Raw genomic sequence first — 27,255 nt, forward strand, 5'->3', positions numbered from 1 at the left:
AGTGTCAGCCTGTCTTCATTCTTCTTTTTTTCATTATTCTGACGATTGGCAAGAGTGTCCGGTATTGTAGATTTTCGCCCATCCTAATCTTTTTGGACCATAAATTGGGATCCTCCCCATAAGGCATCTTTATGATGGAGTCACAAGAAAGCCTGAATGTAGGTGATTTCATCCCAGATCATGTGAACTTGAAAAACACTTTTAGTTTTTATTTTTCTGAGGTTTAGAAGGCACTGTCTTCCACAAGTGCTTGATTTTAAGCCAATTAAGTAGAGCTCATCTATAAATTATTTTTAGGAATACTATTCAGAGGTAGAAAAAATATAAGTCACACTTTTAACACATATGGGCACATATACACAATCCAGATGCAAACAAAATCTAGCCTTTGTTTCACAGATATTTGTGGAGTGAACATGAAAGATCCAACTTCCAATGATCTCCCCGTTATTAAAGCAAATCAAATGGCAAGATAACATGACAATTTATGGATGTATGAATTAGCTATTTTCCAGTTTCCGACTAGAATACGACCAGTTTTGCCCAAAGATGTCAAATGCTGCAGCAACCAGCACACCAAGTGAAGCCCAGTCTGCTTCTGTGAGTATCGGCTCCTCTCAAGAAGTCAGGGGTTTTCCATGGGGGAGGGGAAGGAAAAAAAAAACAAGAGGTTAGAGTGGGAGAGAGCCAAAGCATAAGAGACTGTTAAAAACTGAGAACAAACTGAGGGTTGATGGGGGGTGGGAGGGAGGGCAGGGTGGGTGATGGGTATTGAGGAGGGCACCTTTTGGGATGAGCACTGGGTGTTGTATGGAAACCAATTTGACAGTAAATTTCATATATTAAAAAAAACACATTAAAAAAAAAGAAGAAGTCAGGGGTTTCACAGACAGAACTACATGGCTTCCTAGTCTCTGGTTGCTTAGTGTTATAGCTGGGTTTCTCTAACTCTGTGTAGAATAAAACTCATTTAGACATGTCAACAGGAGCACGTCTCGGCTATCTGTGACCCAAGTTATTCTTGGTTAATTTTCCCAGTTAAGTAAGCACTTCCAAACATAGGTTCCATATACATTGTATCTATATTCTGTGGAATTCCTGTGGGTGGTGGTTGCTTTTCCAGAAGCCATTTGGCTTTGAAAGCACAATTCCCCATTCATTTAGTTTCAGTTTTAGAATAAAGCTTTAGCAAAATAAAAAATGATAAGTATAGTGGATTGGGAGGGTGCTGCTTGTGAGTGTCTCTTACAAATGGCCACAATAGACCCTCATGGGTGTCAGGTTCTCCCAAGGAGGGCTCAAACCATTGAGGGGGCTCAGAGCACGGGAAGATCAATCCGTATGTGTGAATCTCTGGATAAGCCAATCACTAATTACATTATGGAATAGGAAGTCCCTCTAGGACTGATACACATCTCAAGGAACATCCTCAGACACATGCACTAGGCTTGCAGCCACCAAAAGGTGACATTCAGCTGGAAGGAACAAGTCCTCCTCTTTTATTGGAGATGAATGCCTTAGTCTCTCAAAATTCTAGCCAGAAAATTGCAATTACTATGAAGCCAAATTAAAACAACCAACACATCAAGGCCAACACCTCTATGGTATTTCCACCTAGAGAACATTAGCAGTAACACTTAACACCGTGAATAAAAGTCAGGCCCACCAACTCAAACTGAGGAGTTCCAGGTATCAGCAGAACTCATGGATACACTTTCAGATGCTGAGAAGTCAGAGGGGGCACAAAGGGCCTGTGCTGGTACCAAGCACTGAGTTCCCAAGGACCTCCAGGTGTTCTGGCAAGTTTCTGCCCACTATGCCAAAAAATGTCAACACTAAATGAACAAATTGGGGAAAAAAATAAAGAAAAAGAAAATGGGTTTTATTTGAGCTCCAGTTACAAGAGCTGATCGGGATACACAATTTTTACAAAAAAAGTGTGCTCCACTGAGGACCACCTGGCGTAGGGGTATATGAATATGCACACACATATATATAAAGACTTAGGAATACTCATGATGAAAGACATTTTAGAAAGTTACAGACTTTATGTTATGATTTTAGTATATGTAAGGCTATATGAGTTTAATTATATGGGAACAGAGAGTTTTTTTCTTTTCTTATTTTTATGATTGGAATGAATCTTTTTTGTCATTTTTTAAAACCTATCAGATGTACAGTATGTCTTTACAGGAGTAAAAGAGCCCATGCTTTGAGGTTTTGCGGGGTCATTTTTACCTTGATCAATGTTAAAGTATACCTTCCCTGGGAAACTCAGAACAAAGCCCACAAACATGAAAACTGGAAAATTGCTTTTATTTTCACCTGTTCCCCGTTTGAATAGAGCCTGCATATAAGCCCACACTTTGAATCCTCTGTCCCCACAGCCCTGTCCCACATTCCCAATCCCTTATTCCTAACCCCACTTCCTGATCATCTCTTTAGCTCAGTTCTGAACAAATCAACACCTATGTTCACCTCCCTCTTGGGAAAGAAGTCCTAGGGTGGAGTGCTTTGAAGTGGGGCCCAAGTCCACCTCCTCACCCTGAAACAAGCCTCTCTCCTCTATTACCTTCAACGCTGTGCCCTTTCCCTTCCTGGATGCAGGGATGTGTGGTAACCTCTAGAGTGCATTTTAAACTGGTCATATAAATAAGTTGTATTTTTCTATTGATTACTTTTTCTCTTAAAATGATTTAATATTGAAATTGGCCTGGAACCTCGAGGGCTTCTGGACCCCTCAGGTGGTGTTTCCTGAAACATATCTCAGACAAACATGTTCTCCCCTCCCCCATGTTGTTTGTTTCAGCTTACTGTTAAATGCTGATTTCATACTGAGGAGCTTTTTGCAATGTGGTATCTGATTCAAGATTCAAACACCCTGAATGTTGCCATGTCTCCCATCCACTAGATCTGATTCAGGGGACTGGAGAATCAATCCTTCGGAAGCAGAAAAGTATAATCTTCTAGATTTTCCATTCTCATCATTTTCCCTGAGGTTGGTCTTGTTTTTTCTCTGAATGTTTATCCCTTGTTGCTTTCCCCAGAGAAGGCAACTCTTCCTTGTGCACTGTCAAGGCTGTCCTGTCTCACTCTGCCCTGTGACCACACCATCTAGGGTGCCCCTGCCCTTGTCTCCCTCCACTGGGCAGAGTGAAGCAGGATAATAGCTGTGAGGATTTCCCCATCCCCTTTCCACACCCTGGCATGTTGCATATAAGAAGTGGAAATCTGTGATTAAGATGGGAGGGACCCTTGGATATGCAGGGACTTGGACCCAGGGGGCACTCAGGGGGCCTGCCCAAGCAGGTGTGCTAGGAGGGAGCAGAAGCACACACGTGTCCCAACACCTTGTGTAGTGCTGGGGCGGAGCAAATATCTGCTGCCATGAGCCCCCAACACATTCAGCCAGCAGGGGCTGAAAGCCCTCCCCCCATATGCCCTCTCGTCCATTCCACACCCATCGGGGTGTTGCTGCAGCCTTGTGCCTGAGACCTGGTAGCTGTAGTAGTAGCGGGGCTCAAGCACAGAAGGCTGGGAGCCATGAGATTCTAGCCCAAGAGGATGGCAGCCTTGCTGCTCAGGCTAATCCTGAAGGCAGAGGCCAAGGCACTGGCTGCACCACCCACAGAGCCTCTCAGCTGCTCTCCTGTAGCAACAACACTGAAAGGAACTGAGCGCGGTGCGATGTCCCCAGACGCCCCCCACAAAGACCATTTGCCAGAACCCTAAACCGTCCAGCAGCCAAGAACCACAGCCTCCCTCCAGGACCAGCCTCAGGCCCAGTGCTGAAAATGTAGGGATCCTCGTGACAAGGTCCCATGTGGCCTTCCCCCTGCCCCTCTCTGTCTTCCTCTTCCATCCCCACGCCCCCTCCCTTGTTCTCTGGGGTTCTTCTTGTGCTCCTATCTGGCTGCAGTCTGGAGGACTCAGGAGTGACCTTTATGGGTTGTACCCCGGTTCCCTGGAGGAGGAGGGCCCGGGATCGAGTTGGGGGTTAGGCTCCAGTGGTGGGAAGAAGCGCAGGTACAGAGCAGGGGCGCCCTGAATGCCCTTGGAGGTCTGACTGGGTTGGTGGCTGGAGGGTTGAGGTACGAACAAGCAAACGAACGCATGGACCTGTGGTTGTGGGAAAATGTCAAGGCAGAGCCAGGGAAGTTGCAGCCATGAGCAGGATGAAACATTCCTGCTTGTGAAAATGAAGTGCAGGGACCTCAGATTCCAGAGAAATATTCTAGGGAGAGTCAGGGTGGTGGGCCTGAGTTGCTGGAGCCCAGCCAGGGAACTTGTTGAAGTGACTGAAAGTGGAAGCCTCAGGTGAACACAAGCGTCCTGCCACTCCCCTCCACACCCCTGCCCTGTCCCTGGCTGCAAAGTTGCACCCTCTGATGGGGTGGGGAGATCCCACCCCCCTTTTGCTAAAGGTTGTCCTTTAACATGGGAGCTAATGGGACTATGGGGTGTGGAGTCTGAATGAGGGGTTGTGTAACTCCCTGTTCAGCTCTTCATTTCTGAAGGCAACTTGCATTCAATCAATGAACTCAAAGCAAATCGGTGATGAATAACTAGTGTTTCTTTCTGTATTTTCTATTTTAGAGGGTGGTCCAAACTCTTTCCTAGTTGGAGATAAAAAAAAGATATATACATATAATAGAATATTAATCAGCCATGAAAAGGAATGAAATCTTGCCATTTGAAATGATGTGGATGGAACCAGAGTGTATTATGCTAAAGGCAGTAAATCAGAGAAAGACAAATACCATATGATTTCACTCATATGTGGAGTTTAAGAAACAAAACAGAAGAACATAGGGGAAGGGGGAAATAAAATAAGGTAAAAACAGGGAGGGAGGCAAACCTTGAAAGATTCTTACCTATAGAGAACAAAGTGAGTGCTTCTGGAGAGTAGGTGGGTGGAAAGATATGCTAAATAGGTGATGGGCACAAAGGAGGGCACTTGTCAGGATTAGCACTGGGTGTTATACATATATAAGTAATGAATTACTAAATTCTACTCCTGAAACCAATACTACACTTTATGTTAACTAACTTGTGTTTAAATACAATCCTGGAATGAATGAATGAATGAACGAATGAAATTTTAAAGAGAGGGAAAACAAAATATAATGAATGAAAAGAAAAATTCATTAGAGACCTTCAACACTACTCTATCAAGGAGAGGAAAGAATCTGTAAACTCAGGGACAGGTCATTTGAAATATTTCAGTCAGATAAAAAAAAGAGTGAATTAGAGTGAAGAAAGCCTATAGGATTTAGAGGACTCTATCAAGTCCTACTAATGCAAAATATGCATTATAGGACCTTGAGAAGGAAAAAAGTAAAAAAGGAAGTGGTAGAGAATTTGTTTAAAGACATAATGGTTGAAAATATCCCAGATCTTGGGAGGGATATAGCTATCCAGGTTCCTTAAGCTCAAAGTTTCCCCAACAGAATCAACCCAAAGATTACATCAAGAAACATTATAATTAAATTAACATAAGCCAAAGCCAAAGAGACAGTTTTTAAGTCAGAAAGAGAAAAAAGTCTTGTCACATACAAAGGAACCCCTCATAAGACTATAAGTAGGTTCTCAGCAGAAACTGTGTAAGCCAGAAAAGAGTGGGAAAATATATTCCAAGTGCTGAAAGAAAAGAAATGCCAATCAAGAATACATTTAACCAGCAAAGCCATCCTCCAGAAATGAAAGTGAGATAAAGACTTTCTCAAACAAACAAAAGCTGAAGGAGACTACCACCACTGACCTGTCTGCAAGAAATACTAAAAGGAGCTTCTCAAGTTGTAACGAGTGAATACTAACTAGTAACACAAAAACATGCCAAACATAAAACTTATGGTAAAAGTAAATATATGTCAAATTCAGAATACTCCAAATCATAATGCATAAGTTTTAACTATAGCATAAAAAGTTAAACACAAAAATGATGAAAACACCTATACTTACAATAGTGTGTTAATGGATAAACAATATACAAAGAAGAGTGACATCAATAGCACAAAATGTGTATGTGGGAAATATAAGTGTACAGATTTTGTAGCAATTGCAGGTAAACTTATGGCTTAAAATAGACAATAGGGTATTTCATGTAAGCCTCCAGATAATCACAATGCACTACATTGTCCACAATTCCACTACATGTACATTCTACACCAGATAAACAAAAGACTAAGAGAAATGATTTTCAGAGCATAACCAAAAAAACAAAAAATCACAAAAGAAGACTGCAAGAAAGGACGAAAGGAATGAAGGAACTACAAAAAATTTAGAAAACAATGAACAAGATGGCAAGAGAAAGTTCTTATCTATCAATAACAACTTTAAATGTAAATGGACTAAATTGTAAGAACAAAAAAAACACAGAGTGGCTGAATAAATTTTTTCAAAAAAGACTCAACTATATGCTGCATGCAAGAGACTCACTTAAGCTTTGGAGGTACACATAGGCTCAAAGTAAAGGGATGGAAAAAGATATTCCATGCAAATGGTAACCATGCACACTTATATCAGACAAACTATTCTTTCTATACTATACTCTACTATACTCTACTCTACTATACTATATTATACTACACTATACTATACTATACTTTCTATACTATACTTTCTATTCTATACTATCTCAAAAGAGAAAGAAGGTCATCAAGTAATGCTACAAGGGTCTATTCAATGTATAAAAGTTATAAATATACTAGCACTCAACATCAAAGCATGTAAATGTATAAAGCAAACATTGACAGATCTGAAGGAGAAAAAATATGGCATACAATAATACTAGGCGACTCCACTCCATAATGTATAGATCGCAGAGAGGGTATCCGTAAAGAAACAGCAGAAGTGAACAACACTATAGACCAAATGGACCTAACAGGCATAAATAGAACTTCCCACCAGCAGCAGAATAGACATTCTTCTCAAGTGCACATGGAACATTTTGCAAGATAGATTCATGTTAGTTCACAACACAAGCCTCAAGAAATTCAAGCAGATAAAAATCATTCCAAGGTCAGACTTAAATGGAAGATCTGAAACTGAAAAATTCCTAGAAGAAAATATAGGGGGAAAGCTCCCTTTTATTGGTCTTGGCAATAATTTTTTTTAATATGACACCAAGAGAAGAGCACAGGCAACAAAAGCAAAAATAAACAAGTGGGACTACGTCTAACTAAAAAAAAACAAAAACAAAGAAACAAAAAACAACTTCAGTGCAGCAAAGGAAACAATAACATGAGAAGGCAACCTATGGGATGGAAGAAAATAATTGAAAACCATATTATCTGATAAAAGGTTAATACATAAAATATACAAGGAAATCATACAATTCAATAGCAAAGAAGCAAGTAACCCAACTGAAAAATAGGCAAAGTACCTGAATAGATATTTTTCCAAAGAAGACACCCTAATGGCCAACAGGTAAATGAAAAAAGGCTCAACATCACTAATCTTCAGGGAAAGGCAAATCACAATGAGATGTCACCTTACACCTGTTAGGATGGTAATTATCAAAAAACACAAGAGATAACAACTGTTGGCAAGTATGTGAAGTAAAGGGAGCTGCGGGGCACCTGGGTGGCTCATTTGGTTAGGCATCTGACTTCGGCTCAGGTCATGATCTCATGGTCTGTGGGTTCAAGCCCTATGTTGGGCTCTGTGCTGACAGCTCGGAGCCTGGAGCTTGCTTTGGATTCTGTGTCTCCCTCTCTCTGACCCTTCCCAGCTCATACTCTGTCTCTCACTCTCTCTCAAAAAACAAAAACAAAAACAAAAACTTAAAAAAAAAAGGGAACTGCTGTACACTGTTGGTGGGAATATAAATTGGTACACCCATTATTGAAAATGCTATAAAGTTTCCTCAAAACTTTAAAAAGAGAACTACTATGTGATCCAGCGATCTCGCTTCTGGGTATATATCCAAAAGAAATAAAATCACTGTTTTGGAAAGCTGTCTGATCCCTCGTGTTCATTGCAGCATTACTCACAATAGCTAAGGAAACAACCAAAGTGTCAATGCATGAATGTATATTTACAAAGTTATATGGAAAAAATATAAATAACATTATCCCTCCTTTAAAAAGAAAAGGATTCAGCCATTTTCACAACATGAATGAACATGGAAGACATTATACTAATTGAAATAAGCCAGACACATGAAAAAATATGACATTATTCCATTTATATATGGAATCTAAAAAAAAGTCAAACTCATAAAAGCAGAGAGTAGAACAGTGGTCATCAAGATTGGGAGAATAGGAAAATGGGGAAATATTATTCAAAGGGTACAAATATTCAGGGCAGGATGAATAAGGTCTGGAGGGCTACTGTACAGCGTGGTGACTACAGTTAATGAAACTGTATTGTAGACGTGAAATTTGCTGAGAGAGTTGATCTGAAGTGTTCTCACCACACGTACACAAAGGATAATTATGTGAGGTGATGGATACGTTAATTAGCTTGACGGTAGTAATCTTTTCACAGTGCATACATATATCAAAATATCACATCATACACCTTAAACACATAAAACTTATTTGGCAAGTGTACCTTAGTAAAGCTGGAAAAAAAAGGGAATAAAGAAAAGAGAGATAAAGAAAAGAGAATAAAGATAAAACTTAAAAGTGTCAGTTTTAAAAACGAGTTTTTCACACATAATAAGCAAACTAGTAACTGCTAGTTATCTCATCATCACCAGCATTTTATCTATTTGTTTGTTATTTTTAGTTTGTATAAATTTGTTATTTATTTGTTATTTTTAGTTTCAAGTTTGTATTTAAATTCCAGTTGGTTAACATATAGTGTAATCTTAGTTGCAAGAGTACACTTCAGTGATCCATCACTTACATATTACACCCAATGCTCATCAAAACAAGTACCCTCCTTAATGCCCATCACCCATCTGACCCATGCCCCCATTCAACTCCCCTCCAGCAACCCTCACTTTGCTCTCTATAAGGAGTCTGTTCATCAGTCGAGGGACATGTGGGTTCTTTCCACAATTTGGCTATTATTGATAATGCTGCTTTAAGCATCGGGGTGCATGTATCCCTTCAAATCCATATGTTTGCATCTTTTGGGTAAATACCTAGTAGTGCAATTGCTAGATCATTGGGTAATCCTATTTTTAACTTTTTGAGGAACCTCCATACTGTGTTCCAGAGCAGCTGCACCAGTTTGCATTCCCACAAATAGTGTAAATGTGTTCCCCTTTCTCTGCATCCTCACCAACATCTGTTGTTACCTGTGCTGTTAATTTGAGCCATTCTGACACGTGTGTCGTGATACCTCATTGAAGTCTGTTTTCTTTCATTTTGTTTTTAAGTAGGTTCCACACCCAGCATGAAACGCAATATGGAGCTTGAACTCACCACGATATCAAGAGCTGAGCTGAGATCAGGGATCAGATTTTTTTCTCTGTGCAGTCATCACAGAGCCTGCTCTGGATCCTATGCCCGTCTCTGCCCCACCCCCACAAGATGTCTCTCTTTCTCTCTCTCAAAATAAATGAATAATCTTAAAAAAGTTAAAAGAAAGAAATGCTCGTTCTAAATCTCAACCATGGATGCTCTGCGATGCACAGGTATACAGCTTCCAAGTGGCCTTTCCCACAACAGCTCACTTCAGCCGTTGCCATTGTTTCAAGTTCAGACCCTTTCCAACTCACTCCCATGGCTTACTTTAATAAAAACCAAAACAAAACAAAGAAAACAAAAGATACCTCACCACAGTTGCCCCAACCTATTTCCACTAAACCTAAAATATATCTGCACCTCCCTCCTACCCACCTCCTCATTTCCCAACTCAAACCACATTCTCTCCCCTGAAGCTAACCTCTATATCCAGCTCCTGTTTCCATTCCCCCCTCCATCTGCTAAGCTTTTCTGCACCAAGGTCCTCTAGGTTAAGGTCTAAGAGGTTCACAGACCACAAAGAGGCAATTAAAATACTAGAGCTAGGAGGTCCTCAAAGTGGTTTGCCCAGGTCTGGCACTTAACTCATACCTGAGGGAACAGTCAGCATCCTCTTCCCAGATATCAATCACCTAAGCCTCTTCAAGTATGGTGGGAGTTCAAATGGCAAAGTTAGAGAGGAGGGAAACAAGCAGAGATCATGTGGTACTTTCAAGGACTCGCAGCATCCAGGTTAGTCGGTGACTAAAGACTGCCAAGTCATCATCCCCTAAGAGGCACTGAGCATCTGTTAAGCAATAAACATGCCAGAGGGCCTACCTAGAGACAAGTTCACAATCTGTTCATCCAGCCAACACAAAGAGTTAAGTTTGAAGTGGGGGACTTTCCCATGGCCTCCCAAAACACTAAGCCACTTCTCCTTTTACAAGTGATTAAACTGAGTCAATGAGAGCTTAAGTAATTTCCTCAAAGACTCCCAGCCAAGGCACACAAAGTGGAGATTCTACAGCACATGGTCATGTCATCATCTGCTAACATCCATACGTTCATGTCCCCTCGAAATCCATATGTTGGAATCCTAATGCCTGATGTGATGGTATTAGCAGGTGGGGCCTCTGGAAGGTGATTAGGTCACGAGCCCCTCATGAATGGGATTAGTGCTCTTATCAAAGAGATGCCACAGAGACCCCTTGCTCCTTCTACCAAGTGAGGACACAGCCAGAAGGTGTTTGGCTATGAATCAGGAAGATGGCCCTCATAGGACTCAACGATGCTGGGGCCTTGATCTTAGACTTTCCAGCCTCCAGAGCCATAAGAAATAAATTTCTGTGGTCTATTTTGTTAGAGCAACCCAAATGGACTTAGACACCACCCGAACAGATGTTGACAAGTTTAACAAGATGAGATGAAGAATGTTAATGTGAAATATAGAATTACAATAAACACACTGACCTCAATTTCAAGGTTTTTTTTAACTTTTTATTTTTGAGAGAGAGACACAGACAGACGGACTGAGCATGAACAGGGGAGGGGCAGAGAGAGAGGGAGACACAGAATCTGAAGCATGCTCCAGGCCCAGCACAGAACCCAACTCAGTGATCCAACACACAAACCACGAGATCATGACCTGAGCCAAGGTCAAACGCTCAACTGGATGAACCACCCAGGTGCCCCATTTACAGTTTTCAAAAAATATAAATTATAGTATGCATCTCCACAACTGTTGTGAGTATTTGTGGGTTACCATGAGCCCTTGTCAAAAGATTTTAATGTCACTGAAAACTCAATGAGAATCTCTTGGCTTATCTTAGCTGCATATGACAAGGTCCACAGGAGGGTTGTGATAGAGCCAGTCAGATCACACCTATAGAACAGAGTGTCCTGAATGTTCAAATAAGACACAATGGGGAAGACATAGTAGGCAAGCCAAGGGCTTCATGACAAAATATACTTACCGCTGAACTCATTCTTTCTTAGTAGTGCACCAACAACCCAGCCCACTTAACTAAAGCAGCTCTAGAATCAATCTCTGGTGACAGAATCATAGGAAAGTACAACACAAATACCACACAAATGGACACCAAAATGATCTCGCAGATCTCACAAAGATGCAGTACCTCACGAAGCCTATTAAATGGACAAAGAATCTGGCAGTTCAGCCATAATAATGACCCAATAGATGCTCAAAAAAAGAATGGTAGGAAGAAAAATGACCGAGAGAAGCTAAAAGAGGGCAATGAAAGTAGAGGGTTCATTACTAGAGCAACTAATTCTGGAAACAGGCAAATCAGAACCCTAGAAGTGCTCTGCTGATGACCATAAAAATGCCCAGATTCTTCTAGTGTCTTTGGAATAGTTGTTTTGCTTTGTTTTCAAGACATGGCTTTGTTCCCTCCAAGGGCTGATTTGAATTGCAGAAATCTCATCCAAGGTGCAGTTGTGGAGGAACTGAAGGGAAGGATGAGGTGTGCCTGGAACCCCGCTCACCTCCTGCTGTGAACTCTCAGCTAGGTCTAAATGGGAAGGTGGGATGGTATCCTTTTGACCTGCCCTTGCCTCAATCCTGGGATCCTTGTGCGCCTCCCCCATGAGGCCACGAGGGGCGCCGTGGTCCCGCTCTCAGAAACCACAGTGTAGAAGCAGGCACCCAGATGTTCAGTGCGTGGAAATTTTTCAGGCAGATGTCATCATGAATGCCCAGGACTTCCTGACTTTTGGTCACCCTTCCCCCAACATTGGCCTAAGGCCTGTCGTGCCCAGGCCTGAGGGGGAAGCGTCGGGGGGCAGATGGCCATGAATGTTGCACTCTCCAGGATCTGATCAAACAGGGAGAAAGATTAGTGCTTCTCTTGCTGGTGGAAAGTTTTCCCTCATCTTCCCCTCAGGCTGACACAGCCTTTCCTGTGCTGGCCTGTGTAAAAGAAGACTTCAAGGCGGAGCCAAGCAAACCTAGATTAGCAGAGTACCTGTGCCTGTCCAAATGGAGCTGGTGGCCGTGAGCAGATACACCTGCGCTGGAACAGACTGTCTTCTCCCTCAGGCCGCGGTGCCATTGGCCTGTGCATGTTCTTCCCACTTGAGTTTTCGTTTGCGAGATTACCTCCACTAAGCACACTCTGGCTATCTGCAAAGAGCTCCTTATCTGCTTGGCGAACTCACCCTTCACGGACTTTGAGGTCCTCTTCTGCTGTGCTGGCTTGGCATCTATGTAAGAGCCTCCAGGCCTTCAAACCTAGAGGCTGCACTGAATCTTTCCTTCTATAAATTATTATTATTATTATTATTATTATTTACTATTGCTGGAAGTGTCTCATCTGCTGCTCCCACAAAAGGAAGGTTTTGGCCCTCAAAAAAGTGGAGTGGGAGAGGGGCTCTCATCCCCAGCTTCTTTTCCTCCCACAGGAACACCCTCTATAATTCCATACACCCAACATGCCCTGATTCTGGAGATTCTTTCCTTTTCATCTGTGTCTCCCCAGGACTAATCCCAGTTCTCTCAACAGCAGTCAAATACATGTCTTATGGTTCTGGAGAGTCAGAAGCACAGAAATCTCCCAAGAGAAAAGGAAGAGCATGCCATGTGGGGTCAAGGAGTCACCCTGCAGAATCTGATCTAGATTTCCCCAGTCATTCTAGGTTGATATTGAGGTCAAACTTGTTCAAAAGAAAATCCAAAAAGATCTTTGGTCTAGGTCATTCCTACATGTAATAAATTGTGCTATGAAATCATCAACCACGTGACAAGTCACACGTCAATCACACCTGGCTGGCTCCATTGGTAGAGCATGTGACTCTTGATCTTGGGGTCAGTGAGTTCAAGCCCCACAATGGGCATAGAGCTAACTTAAAAAAAGTAAATTCAAAGATCATTCTTCACAAGGGGGAAGTGGATTATGAGTGCCAGTTCTGGAATATAGACAAAACTGAGTTAGATTCTGGAAATGCCCAGATAGGATAAGATGCTGAGGTTGATGACTGAGTGACACCCACATTAGTCAGCTTGGGCTGCCTTCACAGAATACCACATACTGCATGGATTTAAGAGACGGGTGTTTTCTTTCAGTTCTGGAGGCTGGAAATCTAAGATCAAGACTGGAAGTTCTCAGCAATTCATGTTTGAGTGAGAGCTCTATTCCTGTCCTCACAGAGGGCCCTCTTCACCCTGTGGTCTCATATGTCCTTTTCTGGGTGCTTGTGCTTGGGTGGGAGGTGGGGAGCTCAAGCTCACTGTTTCAGGGACATGAAACCTATTAGATCAAGGGCCCCATGCCCCTAACTTCATTTAACCTTATATCTTCTGTAAAGGCCTTTTCTGCAAATACAGTCACACTGGGCACTAGAGTTCAACGTATGAATTTTTAACAGGACACAGTCAGTCCATACACACTCCTCCAGCCCTGTGCCCCCATCAAAACTGCTTGCAGCACACAGCTCTGATCCCTGAGAACCTTCAAAGCACTGGATCCTCAGATTCCTCTCACCACAGATTTTCTCTTTCTCTCTCCCCAATTCAAATGCCTCAACACTGGCACGTGCACAGTCTTTCTTTCTCTTTTCCCTTTCATTCAGTTATGTTCTGGTAAGTGTATACACATAATACAGAAATATTTTAAAAAATGACAAGCTCTCCTCATAATTTCTGCAGCAACAAGCACAGAGCTGAATGTATTGCTTCCTTCAGGAAGGGCAAGCCCTGTCAGTCACTCACGGTCTCTGAACCGGCCACACTGCTGATCTTAGGTAGAATTTTTGGGAAGTGTGGAGTTCTGGAAATGGTGAATGTCGAGGACATAAATGAGTTGGTGTCAGCTGCTGACATGTTGGCACTCAAAAGCAGTAGACTGAAGTGTGGTAATGTGCTGATTTACAGGAATGAGGAGATTGCATTGATTGACATGCTTTAGAAATGTGTTCACTGATGGGGGTAGCTATGGTAGAGTAGAGCTTCCCACAAATGTCCAAATGCTCACCCCATGAATTTGGGAATATGCTACTATACACGGCAATAGAGATGTTGTAAATGTGATTAGATTAAGGAACTTGATCTGAGGAGATTAGCCTGGAGGGGCCAATGTAATCACAAGGGTCCATGCAAGTGAAAGAGGAAGAGTCAGTGTCAAGATAACATGTTTTGAGAGTAACCGATCAGCCACGGCCGGCTTTGGAGATGGAACGGGCTCTGAGCTGACAATGTGGGCATCTTCTAGAAGCTGAAAGGGACAACAAACAGATTCTTCCATGGAGCCTCCAGAAAGAAACACAGCCCTGCTGCCATGTTGAATTTAGTGCAGTGAGGCTCATTGTGGACTTTTCATGTTCAGACCATAAGAATGAGTTGGTGTAGTTTGAAGAAACTAAGTTTGTGGTAATCTGTTACAACAGGAATAGGAGGCTCCTAGGGTGGTCATTGACGGATATAGATGATTGAAAATGAACCGAGTCCCTGAGAACTTTCCCAGGCTTTGGGCATTTCAGTGCAGTCTGTGTCATCCTGCCCCTGAATTCACAGCCGCTCTTCCCTGTTGACTAATAACGCTTGATAAAGGGGGAAATCTCCTGAGATCTAAGGTCATATCTCAGAACACGTGTGTCCAAAGCTCACCAGATCTTGAGTCACATCTTACAGGAAATTGGCAGCAGGAGGAATTCCCTGGTCTTGCCTGGTACCTGCAAGGCACACCGCCAGGGCTGGGGCATTTTTGGATGGGGACTGCTGTGACATCCAGGGTTGTACAAAAGCCAACAGACACCATAAGCAATTCACACGAAGGGCCTCGCTCATACTTTCTGCCGCTCCCAGCCTTTAAGTACACTAGAGCTAAACACGGACCAATAAAGTAAGAACAAATGGACCGGAGGCTCATTTGTCACACTGAACTACAAGACAGAGAAACCTGAGGGCAGGAGGGGAAGGGAGAAACAACGTGCACAGAAAGTGGCTTCTGTGATCACACAAAGAGGCTACCTGAGAGCTGTCCCAGACATTGGACATTTGAGCACAGTCTGTGTCTATCCTGAGTCCATGAAACGAAGCCACAGTTCCCTGTTCACAAGTATCCCGTGATCTAAGGGCTATTCTCGTGTGATATAACGCCAAATCTTGCAAGATCTCACTGTGACTCTCAGGAGATCTCAGGCCAAATCTCACAGGAACTCAACAGGAGTGGGAACTCCATAGCCACGTCTGCTTTGTGCATGGCAGGGACATTCATGGATTGGGGACACCTAGGAGCAACTGGGGTCCCACAAGTGTCTTCAAACTCCAGCATCAAAATGTCATAAAGTGTCTCACTAGTAGTCCCCATCCCTCCCAGCATTCTAGGAGCAGTGGGGGTAACAAGGACCACTGACCTAGGAAAAAATGGCTGTGAGAAGAAAAGCTAGGAAAAAAACAAACAAACAACAACAACAACAACAAGATAAAAGGGGCCATCCAGGTGTCTGAGGCTGCATGATCCTCATGCATTCTTTTGGCTTGCATTCTTTGGCATGCATTCTTTTGGCTTCTATAATCTTGTTTGCCTCCTGCCTCCACCAACAATCCATGTAGCACCACTGACAAGGACCCCTCTATTTTTCCACTGTCTCTCAACTGCCTAGCATCAGAGCCAGATAAGGAGGCGAATGCCAAGGTATGGGGCTCAGCCTTTGGAGGTGACTCCGCTGGGGCATCATGGGTGCACAATAAACAGTATTTTCTGATTCCCCGAGTTCTGTGGCTTGTCTCTTTCTGGGCAGAGTATTTGCTGTAACAGCTGGACTTCATATTGCTCATGCTGAACTAGAGGTGATACAAAGAGGAGGTCAGAAGGTACAGGGAGAAAGAAAGTGGATAGGAGCCACCTCTTCTGAACACACAGGCAGCCTGCCATTGCATCTCCCAGGATGCAGGAACTTCAGGGTATTCTGTGTCTCTCCTGCCACCAGAGAACACAGCCACCTTGTCCCTGTTGACAAGTCTCCCGTGATCTAGGGGTAGATCTCATGAGATCTATGGCCAAATTTGGCAAGATCTTTTCCAACCTCCTGGGAACTTGGCAGGAGCAGGAACTAAGTAGCATAACCTCTTTCGTGCAGGATAAAATAGTAGAGTTGTGATATACCTGGGTTGGGGACACCTTGGAAAACCTGTGGTCCCACAATAGACCCTGTCATGTCACCAGCACCAAGACACGAGGGGTTGTGTTCATATTTCCTGTCTGTCTCAGCATCCTAGATGTGGTGGGTGAAACACCTGGCCACAGAAACAGGGGCTGCTGGACCAGACTAGCCCGTTATTCCCAGTAAACTAGAGGCGCAAGACACAGGAGAGAAGGAGGAGTGGGGTGAAGCACAGTGCACAGAAATTGACTCCTGTGAACACAGAAGAAGTATCCCTGAGCGCTTTCCTAGACCATGGACACTTAGTGCAGTCTGTGTCTGTCCTGACTCAAAAACATGCAGCCACCTCTGCTCTGTTGACAAATCTTACGAGATCTCCAGGCCAAATCTCACGAGATGTCAGGCCGAATATAGCCAGAAGGGGGCAGGCAGGAGAACTCCTTCGTGTAGTCACCTTTGTGCAGTGTAAATAGGCAGGTTAGGATGCTCCTGGTTTGTGGACTGCTACCAACACCCAGGGTCCCACAAACAACTCAAGGCCACCACCAAAAGGATATGAGGCCTCTGGCTCATACTTTCCAACTCATCCAGCATTCTAAGAGCAGTGGGGGTAACAACCACCACTAAAATATGGAAGACTTGGCCTGGTGGCCCTTTATTTCTGTGAAGCTAGAGGGGATTGAAACAGGAGGTGAGGAGGTGTGGGGGAAAGGAAAGTGCAACGGACCTGGCTCCTCTGAACACACAATAAGCCCTCATTGATTCTCCTGGGCTGTGGAACCTTCAGGGAAGTCTGTGTTTCTTCTAATCTCAAAACAAATGGCCAGCTCTGTCCTGTTGAAAGATGTCATGAGATCTAGGGGCAAATCTCATGAGATCTTAGGTCAAATCTGTAGAGATCTTGGGCCAAATCTCACAGGAAGTTGCGGCAGCCAGAACTTCCTTACCTAGCCCAGTTTGTGCAGGGGAATTAGGGAGGGTTGTAATATTCCTGGACTGGGGACACCTAGGAAAACATGGGGTCCCACAATAGCCCCCTCCATGTCACCCGCACCAAGAGACAAGGGGGCTCCTTCGAACTTCCTCTGTTTCTCAGCATTCTCACTACCGAGAGATCATGACCTCAGCAGAAACAAAGAGTGGGGTGCTTAAGTGTAAGTGAACATAGATATATGTAATTCTTTCAATTTAACTGCCTAACTGGGCTGGAGTTTCAATATTTACACTATACTTACAGTCATGTGGTTTATAAGAGTTTTCGTACTTGAAAACAATCTTAAGAGGCACTTAATTGATTTCTCAACCATCAATCATTTAATTCATACTGTCATATTTCTTAATTTAGATTCTTTAATTTTTTTTAATGTTTATTTATTTTTGAGACAGAGGGAGACAAAGCGTGAGTGGGGGAGGGGCAGAGAGAGAGGGAGACACAGAATCGGAAACAGGCTCCAGGCTCTGAGCTGTCAGCACAGAGCCCAATGCGGGGCTTGAACCCACGAACCATGGGATCATGATCTGAGCCAAAGTCGGACGCTCAACCCACTGAGCCACCCAGGTCTCCCCGATACTGTCATATATCTTAATACTCTATGTCTGTAAGCTCACTAATAATTATTTTTAACTTATTATTTTACTAATTCTTCTATTTAAAAGTCAGTGATCATTCACTTCTTAAAATATTCATATATACTCATAAAACGTCATATTCATTAATATGTATAAATCACACACAAACACACACATAGATTTTTACTCTTATGTCCTGCATAAATGTGTACCGGAGGGAGAAAATTGTCCTTCAGCTCAGGAATTACCTTTTGCATATTTTGTGGTGCATATCTAGGGATGCATTTTCTATGTTTTGTGGGACATCGTTTCTCACAGATCATTACTTAAAAACCCTTGCCTTTAAAACAAGGAATGAGTGTAAAGGCGGATATTTTAGGCACTCTAGACCTGGCTGATAACATGCTCCCATGCGCATTTCTTTGTTCTCTGTCCCCTTTATCACCTCTTGTGCTGTTGGTTGTGGAAGTACCTGATATCCTCAGGAGGGAGAAGGGACAAAATGGAGGAACGCTGGGTTCCTGAATGACCACATGAAGAAGTTTAGTCTCCAATCTAAACATGTACCCAGTACTGTCATGTGAGGAAATCTATGGGGACATGCTATTGAAATTTGGGGCGTTCTCTGGTAATTCAGCATAACCTAATATACCTACAAAATGTTAACCTGCAAGATAACTTAGAAATCAGTCTAGTTCCATTAAAATTGGCTGTTTCAGGTCACGATCTCGCGGTCCGTGAGTTCGAGCCCCGCGTCAGGCTCTGGGCTGATGGCTCGGAGCCTGGAGCCTGTTTCCAATTCTGTGTCTCCCTCTCTCTCTGCCCCTCCCCCGTTCATGCTCTGTCTCTCTCTGTCCCAAAAAAATAAATAAAAAAAAAATGTTAAAATTGGCTGTTTCAGTCAGTAGGGCATGAGACTCTTCATCTTGGAGTGTGATTTCACACCCCAAGTTAGAAGTACAGTAGACTGAAAAAAATATAAAATAAAATAAGTTTTGAAAGATGACCCAAGTAAATTAGGGTTATAATGACTGAGCTGCTAAATGGTGGGATGGATCTCCTTACCTCTTCATTCATCCACTGGGAAAGAACATCTGAGCATTCAGATAGTGCCAGTGATGGTAAGGCAGCCAGGTCTTCCCTCTAGGAGCTCAAGGTCTAGACAGGAAGATGGAAAGAACATGAAACAAAAATGTGAATGACATGAGCAATGACTCCATAGAAAAAAATCAAGGTGCTACAACTGGGTCCTGAGCTCCACCAAGTGAGGGTCTGACAAGGCTGTGCTGAGGAAACATTAATATTTCCTGCAACACTGCAAGAAAGAGTCAGCCCTGCACACATCTGAATATATGTAGCCTGGCAGAAGGCACAGTGGTGCAGACACTCGGAGGCAGAGGTTGGCGTTGCCACAGTGGACATTTGAAAGGACAGCAGGGAGCCTGGAAAGAGCTGGGGAGGACAGCAGAGAGGGAGGGAAGGGAGATCCAGGGCCTGGGGCAGGAGGACATATTCAGTACTCTGCTCTAGTGCTGTGTGACAATATTCCCTCACCCTTAGTGGCTTCCCCATAAACTTAACATCTCACAGACCCAGGGGACCAGGAATTCAGCAGTGCTTTGCTGAGGGCTCCTGAGAGCCTCTCAGGAGGTTGGGGCTGTTGTCATCACTGAGACAGAACCTGCTTCACTCAACCCCTGAGCTCACTTCAGGGTGGTGGCAGGATTCAGTCCACATCGAATGCTTTAGTTCTTCCCTGTCTGTTGTTGTCTCTCAGGGCTAGGCTCTGTGTACCTGTCTGTGTCATTACTCAACACGGGGGTGGTTCCCCAGTGTGAGAATCTGAGAGACAACACAGAGAGTGACAGTGAGCATGTGGCTGTGCCATGGATATTTTATCAACAAAACTTGGTTGGCTTGGGGTCACAGTGCCATCTTCTTTGGAACAGAAATCAAACACGAAGTCCATACCACACTCCAGGAAGGAAATTACACAAGGATGTGTTTACAGGATGTGGGGATCCCAGGGAGCCACTGAGGGGAGGAGAAAGTGAAGACCCTGGCAGGGTCAGTGCCTTGCTCAGAATCACAGACTGGTAAAAAGTCAGAACCAGGCATGAACCCAACTCCATGTCCTCAAAATGGGGTCTTTGACTTGACCCAGGTTTTCTGAGGGGGCTCGGGAAAAGGTTGTGTTACTGTAACTCTGTGCAGACATGGGGGTGGTGTGGGGGTGAGGGTGAAGAGGAGCATAACAGACGACATTCCAGCATGTTCTTCCCTGAGGAGGACCCAAGGCTAGGGCAGCCCACTGAGTGCCACCCTGTCCCCATTGTACCCAGTGGAAAGGGAGGGAATGGCTTGTGGCACACTACTGACAAAGTCTACGTAAAAGAGCGTTCTGACCTACTAGGCCACAACTCTAATCCCTTCTGTATGGATTGCTTTAGAAATTAGAGAACCTAAGCGCTTAAGAAATTTTTGGCCATCCTTCCCTAGGTGGGGATGTTATCTTCTGGGACTCCAGAAAATGAGCACTGGTAAACACACGTACACGCACACACACTTGCATGCACACATGTACGCGCACATGTACGCACACTTGGGATCAGAGGAGCAGCAGAACCAAAGGAGGTGAGAAGTCAAAGTAAATGTGGATGGATAAATATCCAACATGTGACACCACTCCTCCAATTTCACAGGTATCATCCCACGTATGCCTGAGGACATCCTGAGGAAGTACATCCTATAATTATGTCCCTTGAGCAGAGGAGACAGGGACCATCCCTGAAAGACACAATCACTTATCTGGGGCCAGAAAGAGGTAAGAATGAAGAGTTGTGTCTCAACCCAGATACGTCTCAAAACTGGGACCCTGGCTGCCCCCAGACCTTCCCAGGGGGCTGTGGAGAGGGGTGCGTTGGTGTAACTGTGGACCGATGTGACATTTCATGGAGAAAGGGGTGAGCAGTCAGCAAATAGAGGACTATTTGCATAGGTGTTATCCCAGGAGCAGACTCAGGAGGTGGATCCTAGGCAGTGACATCACTTTGCTCACAATAGGCCCCAGGAGAACTTGGAACTCCTGTAACCCGGCACCCATGCACTAGTGAGGTCCCATACCAGTCTCATTTGTCTACAGACACAGAGAGTTTGGGATGTTCTCTTGTTTTCCCAGTTACCAGGGCTCTGGATACCAGAAACCCCAGTGTACAGGATTATTCGGATGTTGGAGAGGTTTCCTTCACCCATGCTGGCGATGCCTCAGGATGTTTTCCAGGAGGTCACATAAGGTAATACAGAGCAGCCTAGAGCAGGCCAGGTCAGGTCAGGTCAGGTCACAGCTCTGAGCCATCCTTGGGCACCCCCATCCCCCCGTGTTCAGTTTCAAGGAAAGGGGGACACGTGAGGTGCTCCTGTCCTGGACTGGAGGAGGTTGGATGGCAGTGGACGACCTGGTGGACCCATCATGGCCATGCAGATGTCATGCTGGGAAGGAGGCAAAAGGGATCTCTGAGGTGCCTTTAACCTATAACCGGTTTAATCCAAGGCCCTCAAACCACGTTGCTTCTCCTCCTTGGGGGAGGTGTGTGCACACTGTGGTGTATATATCTGCAATGAATTCACACAGGTCTGAGGACAAGTGAAAGCAAGCAGACATGGCTTTGAGGACTCCTGCCTGCGTGCAGGGCACTGTCTTTACAGAGCCACACGTCAGAGATGGAGGAGAAGGTGAATGATGAGAGCCCCTGCTCTACTTCCCTGAAGGACAGGAGGAAGCCCCATGCCATCAGCAGGATGCCCCGCTGGCTCAGGGTGAGTGAAGGTACCAGGGAAACCCAACACGCACAGCCCAGAGGCAGTGCAAAGAATCCCAGGGCACAGAAAACACACTGATACTCCCCTGGTATCTCTCATAGACTCCTGATCCCAGATGAACCTGGAACCCCATGTGCTCCCCAAACATGCCCTCGTGGCCCAGCCCCTGCCATGGCCAGATGCAACGTCACTCTCCACTTATTTGTAGGAATATCAGAAAACGGGTGTGAAACCATTTCACATCCCATTCTGTCTAGAATATATTGCCATTGTCGTACATGTTTCCTCAACGACTGTTCCCAGGTGTCCCGGTTCGCCTGACCATCCTTCTACAACTTCCCCACATCTGACACATGTTCATGATGAGCAGGGAGATTTTTACCCAAAGGACATGGGACTCACTGTATTATGTCTACTGCTCTGCACTTTGGTTGCCAAGCAACACGTCCCTAGGGCCCTCCAGATCAGGAGCAAGGACCTTACTACCTAGACAACATTCTGGAAATGAGACCACTTACCTCACCCATTCAGCCCTTCACAAATGCGGGACTGTTACATGATTCCCTTCTGTTGCCATGTCACAGTGCTGCGCTGAACATCCTACATGTCCTATTATCCTGATCCAACCTCTGCCAGGTAATGTCCCTGTCTTCTGATCCCTAGAATGGACTGTGGTGTTAGAAATCACAAAGACAATGCTGTTAATGCAGGGAGGTGCTGTCCATACTCATCTAACAATCTGACCTCAGATCCTAACTTATTCAGTCATTCCCCACCTCAAATTCTCACGTGAATGCCAAGATCCTTTTTCCTACTGTGTGCACCAGGTCTCACTCTTTCGACAAGTCACTGAGGGCTGGGGGGTTTGGTCTGCATTCTGGACCCCAACCCTCCTGATGTCCATGGTGCTGTGTCTGACTTTGTGTCCCTCCTCTGTTCTATCTCGGGGTAAAAAGGCCGCACCCGTGAACGAGAATGAGAACTGTGTGGAGTGGACCATCAATGCAGGCCTGCTGAAGCAGTGAGTGGAGCACCTGGTGCCCGCCTTCCTGTGGAGAGACCCCACCTGCTTCTTCACATTCTTGGGCACGTACAGAGCTTTTGCTACCACCCAACAGGTCCTGGAACTATTGTTTATGAGGTGAGCACCCTGCCCTTCACAGCCTAGTGTGATTCAGCCCCTTAAAGCTTTGAGTCTAAGGAAAGTCACCAAACCTCCCTGAGTCTCAGTTTGTTCCTCTGATCAGAGCAGAATAACTACAGGTACTCAGTGGGGGCACTGCTGGGAAAGTGACCCTGGCCCTGTGGAAAGGTCTGCTGGACGGGCTGTGTGTCTGCTGGGTGATCTTTGTCCTCTTCCCCATGATCAAGTATCTGCCTCATCCCTCACTGTCACCAGGTGTTGAGTTGGGCTCTTTTCCCATTTGAAAAGGAGATGTGAGGGTCTATCTGTGTGTCTGAGTCCTGGGTCAAACTAATCTAGGATGCCCAGGATGAGCAGGAGGCCCAGACCCACACCAATATGTGTGATGGAGCTGACTGGGGCCCTATCGTTCATCAAACATACAGGAAGCCCCACTAGGTGCAGGCACTTCTGTAGGAGCTGACTGGGATCCAAAGCACAGAGCAGACAGCACCCTCCCCTCCAGAGCTCCATTCTTTTTCTTTTTTTTTTAATTTTTTTTAACATTTTATTTTTATTTTTGAGACAGAGAGAGATAGAGCATGAACTGGGGAGGGTCAGAGAGAGAGGGAGACACAGAATCTGAAACAGGCTCCAGGCTCTGAGCGGTCAGCACAGAGCCCGACGCGGGGCTCGAACTCACGGGCCACGAGATCATGACCTGAGCCGAAGTCGGAGGCTTAACCAGCTGAGCCACCCAGGTGCCCCTCCAGAGCTCCATTCTAGTCAGCAGTCAGTGACTCTGGATATGACAAGAGGTAGTATCCACAGGACACCTGATATGATGCCCTTCTGGCCTCCTCCAGATATGGCTGCTTCCTTCCTGAGACTGAGGAAGATGGTGGACCCCGGGAGCAGGAGAAAATGTGAGTAGGCTGAGCTCATGCTAGAGGGCCTTCATTCTCCAAGAGGGCAGTGCTGAGACTGTGCGTGGGAGGGGCTTCAGGACCCAGCATCCCACACATCTGAGAGTCCTGTGAGAGGGCAAAGCTCTGAGGGCTTCTCCCCGGAAGCAAGGAAAGGGGTCTTGTCCTGTGGGTTAGAGGATAAGCTGTGGGCACAATGAGACAGCAGAGGGCAACAGACGACAGATTCAGCCCTTTCGAGAGTCCAACCCCATCCCTTCCCACTCACAGGCTTGCCTCCACCCCCATCAGAGGACCCAGAATAAAGGTTTTGGGGAGCATCACGCTCACCACCTTGTGGAACTTCGACAGTGTGTGCTTAGCAAGGGTTCAGGAGACACAGTGAGGGCTCAAGGACCACATATCACCCACACTATGGGAGAACCAGTGTCAGTGGGAGGACACCCACATGTGCACTAAGTGAATGAGGCAGCATAGAGGCACAGGTCATCATGTGAGGAGGTTTCAAGCAAGCCCAGGTAAGAGACAGAGTGCCTTTGTCCCGTATGTGTTCAGATTTTCATGGAGCACTAGTGTATGCAGTGAAGGCACTGACTCATCCTGACACCACCCCTCCACTCATGCACGGAGTTGAATTCTAGTGAGAGGAAGGCAGAGGACACACCAGGGAGTATGTCTGGCTTCCCCAAGAAGGACAGAGATGACCACATCATTGGTTAAGGGGTTTCCATCAAATAGAATTTTCACAGTCCCTCTTCAGTGACCAGGACTCTCTTAGGTGGGACTGCCAAATCACAGGTGGACACGGCATAGAACCACCCTCTGTACATCCATGAGCAGGAGGCATAGAGGAGGCTAGGTCCCACAGCCCTGTCTTGAAACATTAGTGCAGGAGGAACACCCCATGTTGATTGTTCTGGCTACTTTTGTATCCCCAGGGCCGCCATCTCCATTCTGGGCACCTGCCTGGACCACTACCCTGAGGACTTTTTCCAGCCCCCAGATTTCATCAGCCTGCAGATACTGCGGGCATATATAGGGGTCCACATGCCAGGCTCCGAGCTGCAGCGCCGTGACCGCCTTCTCTACTCATCACGGAGAAACCATGAGCCCAATTACCCAGAATCTCTGGGCGAGGAGGACTCTGGGTGGGAGATGTGGGCATGTAGATGGGACAGGGTATGCCACACAAAGCACGTTTCCTGAGACTGCAGGTGGGCTAGGAGTTGTGAGTAGTCTCAGATCACTGTTCCATTAGCCTGCCATCTGGGAGATTTCCTCCTGGTGGGTTCTTTGACTCAGATGACATTGTCTGCGGGAGAGGTTTCCTTTATTAGGAAAGGCCATGGAAAGGCAATCATGGTGATGACACTTTGTATTCTTGGAGCTATGGCACCAGCTCCAGAGCAAAATCCAGACGCCACTCAGGAGCTAGCCCCCGCTATCTCTGTGGTGCCCACTGCAGCTTCGCAGCCCAGGCTGCCTGCAGCCACCACTCATCCTGGATCTCAGCAATTAGAAGAATTGGTGACCCTCCCTGCAGAGTCACAACCAGTGCAGGTGGTAGTCCCAGCTCTGATTCACTGTCAGGAGCTGGAAGAGACACCTGCCCCTTTGGTGGACCCAGACCCTGAGCAGCCTCCAGCCCCAGCTGGCGGGGTCACGGAAGGGCTGGAGCAACCACCTGCTGCAGCTGAGGAACCAGCCTCGGCTCCCGAGCAGTGGCGCATGTTGGCTGCAGCCCCAAAGGATGCCCTGATCCTGTCATTGCGTTCTTTGTAATTTTTGTGGTTTGTATAGAGATATTTACTGTCCTTATGTATTGTTTTGTAAATAAAACATAAATTAACTTCAAAAGAATTTACTCTGATCCTTTCAAATTACAAATTCAACTGTCATTACGTACATTCACAGGATTTTGCACCCGTGACCACTATGTACTCCTAGAACATTTCCATCACAGAGACACATGTACTACTAATCACCATGGCTCATTCCCTCACCCCAGTCTCTGCAACCACCGATATCGGTTTCTGCTGCTTTAGCTCCAAAATTTTCAGGTGTGTGCAAAAATACAACATGGCCTGTTGTGTCTGGCTACATAACATGAGAGTGATTAAGAATGCATTAAAAATTCAATGAAACTAATATTTTTCTGACAGAGGAATACTCCCCAAAGAACAAAGATTATGTGAAGCTCCCTACTTGGAATATCTTCATTATCTGGCATGGGGACCCTTTGAGGTTTGACACAAGATCAGAAGCCAGAAGAGAAATGTCTGGACCAGAGCGATACCTTGAAAATGTTTCATTTTCCTGGGCAGGCCATGCTGATTTGGCCTAATGTGCATATTATAAAAATACCTAAGTGAAATATTCAATATTCCATTTATGCTAATCTATTAGGCAATAAAGTACAAAGATCCTAAAGGTTTTCTGCAGGTGACGTTTATGTAGTAAACTAAAGATTTAAATAATGAGGACAGGCACCAAGGTGGCTCAATCGTTTGAGTTTCCGAGTTGAATTTGGCTCCGGTCATGATCTCATGGTTCTCGAGATCAAGTCCCAAGTCAGGCTCCGCAATGACAGCTTGAAGTCTTGGTCAGGATTCTCCTTCTCGCTCTTTCCAAATAAATAAATATGAAAATAAATAAATAAATACAAATAAATGCGGAGAAAAATTTATATTCTTCGAAGAAATAATCGCCCATAAGACATGGTGTCATCTTCCCAGTCCTTTTGCTTTGAGTGCAGCAGGTGTCTGTGTTTGTGTCTATGAGTGGTGTGTCAGGTTGGGCGTGGAAGGATCCAAGATTATGATCTTTTAGTACGTGATGTCCCCACAGTGGACAGGCACAGTCCTGTCCCCTTCTGCATTCTCAGGGGCCACACATCATCATCTACTCTGCTTCTCCAGAAGCTGAATGACTGGGCCAATTCCAATACTTTGACTCTCGTCGTTGTACAGAACGGTACATGTGTACTGTAAATCTCTCTTTCTTTATTAGGCTTGTACACCTAGCACAACTTTTGGAACATAATTCATATGTATTTTGCGGGTGCTGCCTCCAGTTTCCAATATCTACAGTCTCTTTATTACGTTGGGGCCTTATGTGAAAAGCAAGGACCCCAGGACTGACTGGATACCTGAAGAATTAGGAGGACAAGCCAGCACTGAGGCCATCAGGGTACCTAGGAGTGACCCATGGGGCAGGAAAGAAACCACATTCCCTCATTGTGATCTCCTGCACAGCATCCCTGCCCCATGTCCCGGAACACACTCGTCCAGGCCCCATC

At 45.1% G+C, this 27,255-nt stretch overlaps 1 protein-coding gene across 3 annotated transcripts; it reads left to right on the forward strand.

The window, feature by feature from the left end:
- Positions 1 to 21,002: 21,002 nt before the first annotated feature.
- On the forward strand, positions 21,003 to 25,808 carry LOC131517787 (ral guanine nucleotide dissociation stimulator-like). Of its 3 annotated transcripts, none has more exons than XR_009264843.1 (5): positions 21,003 to 21,382; positions 21,721 to 21,905; positions 22,865 to 23,049; positions 23,898 to 23,957; positions 24,896 to 25,808. XR_009264843.1 is itself a non-coding variant. In XM_058740371.1 (4 exons), the coding sequence occupies exons 2-4, from the start codon at positions 23,045 to 23,047 to the stop codon at positions 25,161 to 25,163; spliced, it is 333 nt and encodes a 110-aa protein (XP_058596354.1). In that variant the 5' UTR covers positions 21,389 to 21,905; positions 22,865 to 23,044; the 3' UTR covers positions 25,164 to 25,808. The 3 variants fall into 3 exon arrangements, 1 of the variants encoding a protein (XP_058596354.1); XR_009264842.1 differs by having other exon boundaries at positions 21,779 to 21,905; XM_058740371.1 differs by lacking the exon at positions 21,003 to 21,382 and having other exon boundaries at positions 21,389 to 21,905.
- The last annotated feature ends 1,447 nt before the right edge of the window (positions 25,809 to 27,255 follow it).

This window comes from Neofelis nebulosa, chromosome 1 (genome assembly GCF_028018385.1).
Source record: "Neofelis nebulosa isolate mNeoNeb1 chromosome 1, mNeoNeb1.pri, whole genome shotgun sequence".
Lineage (NCBI taxonomy): Eukaryota > Metazoa > Chordata > Mammalia > Carnivora > Felidae > Neofelis > Neofelis nebulosa.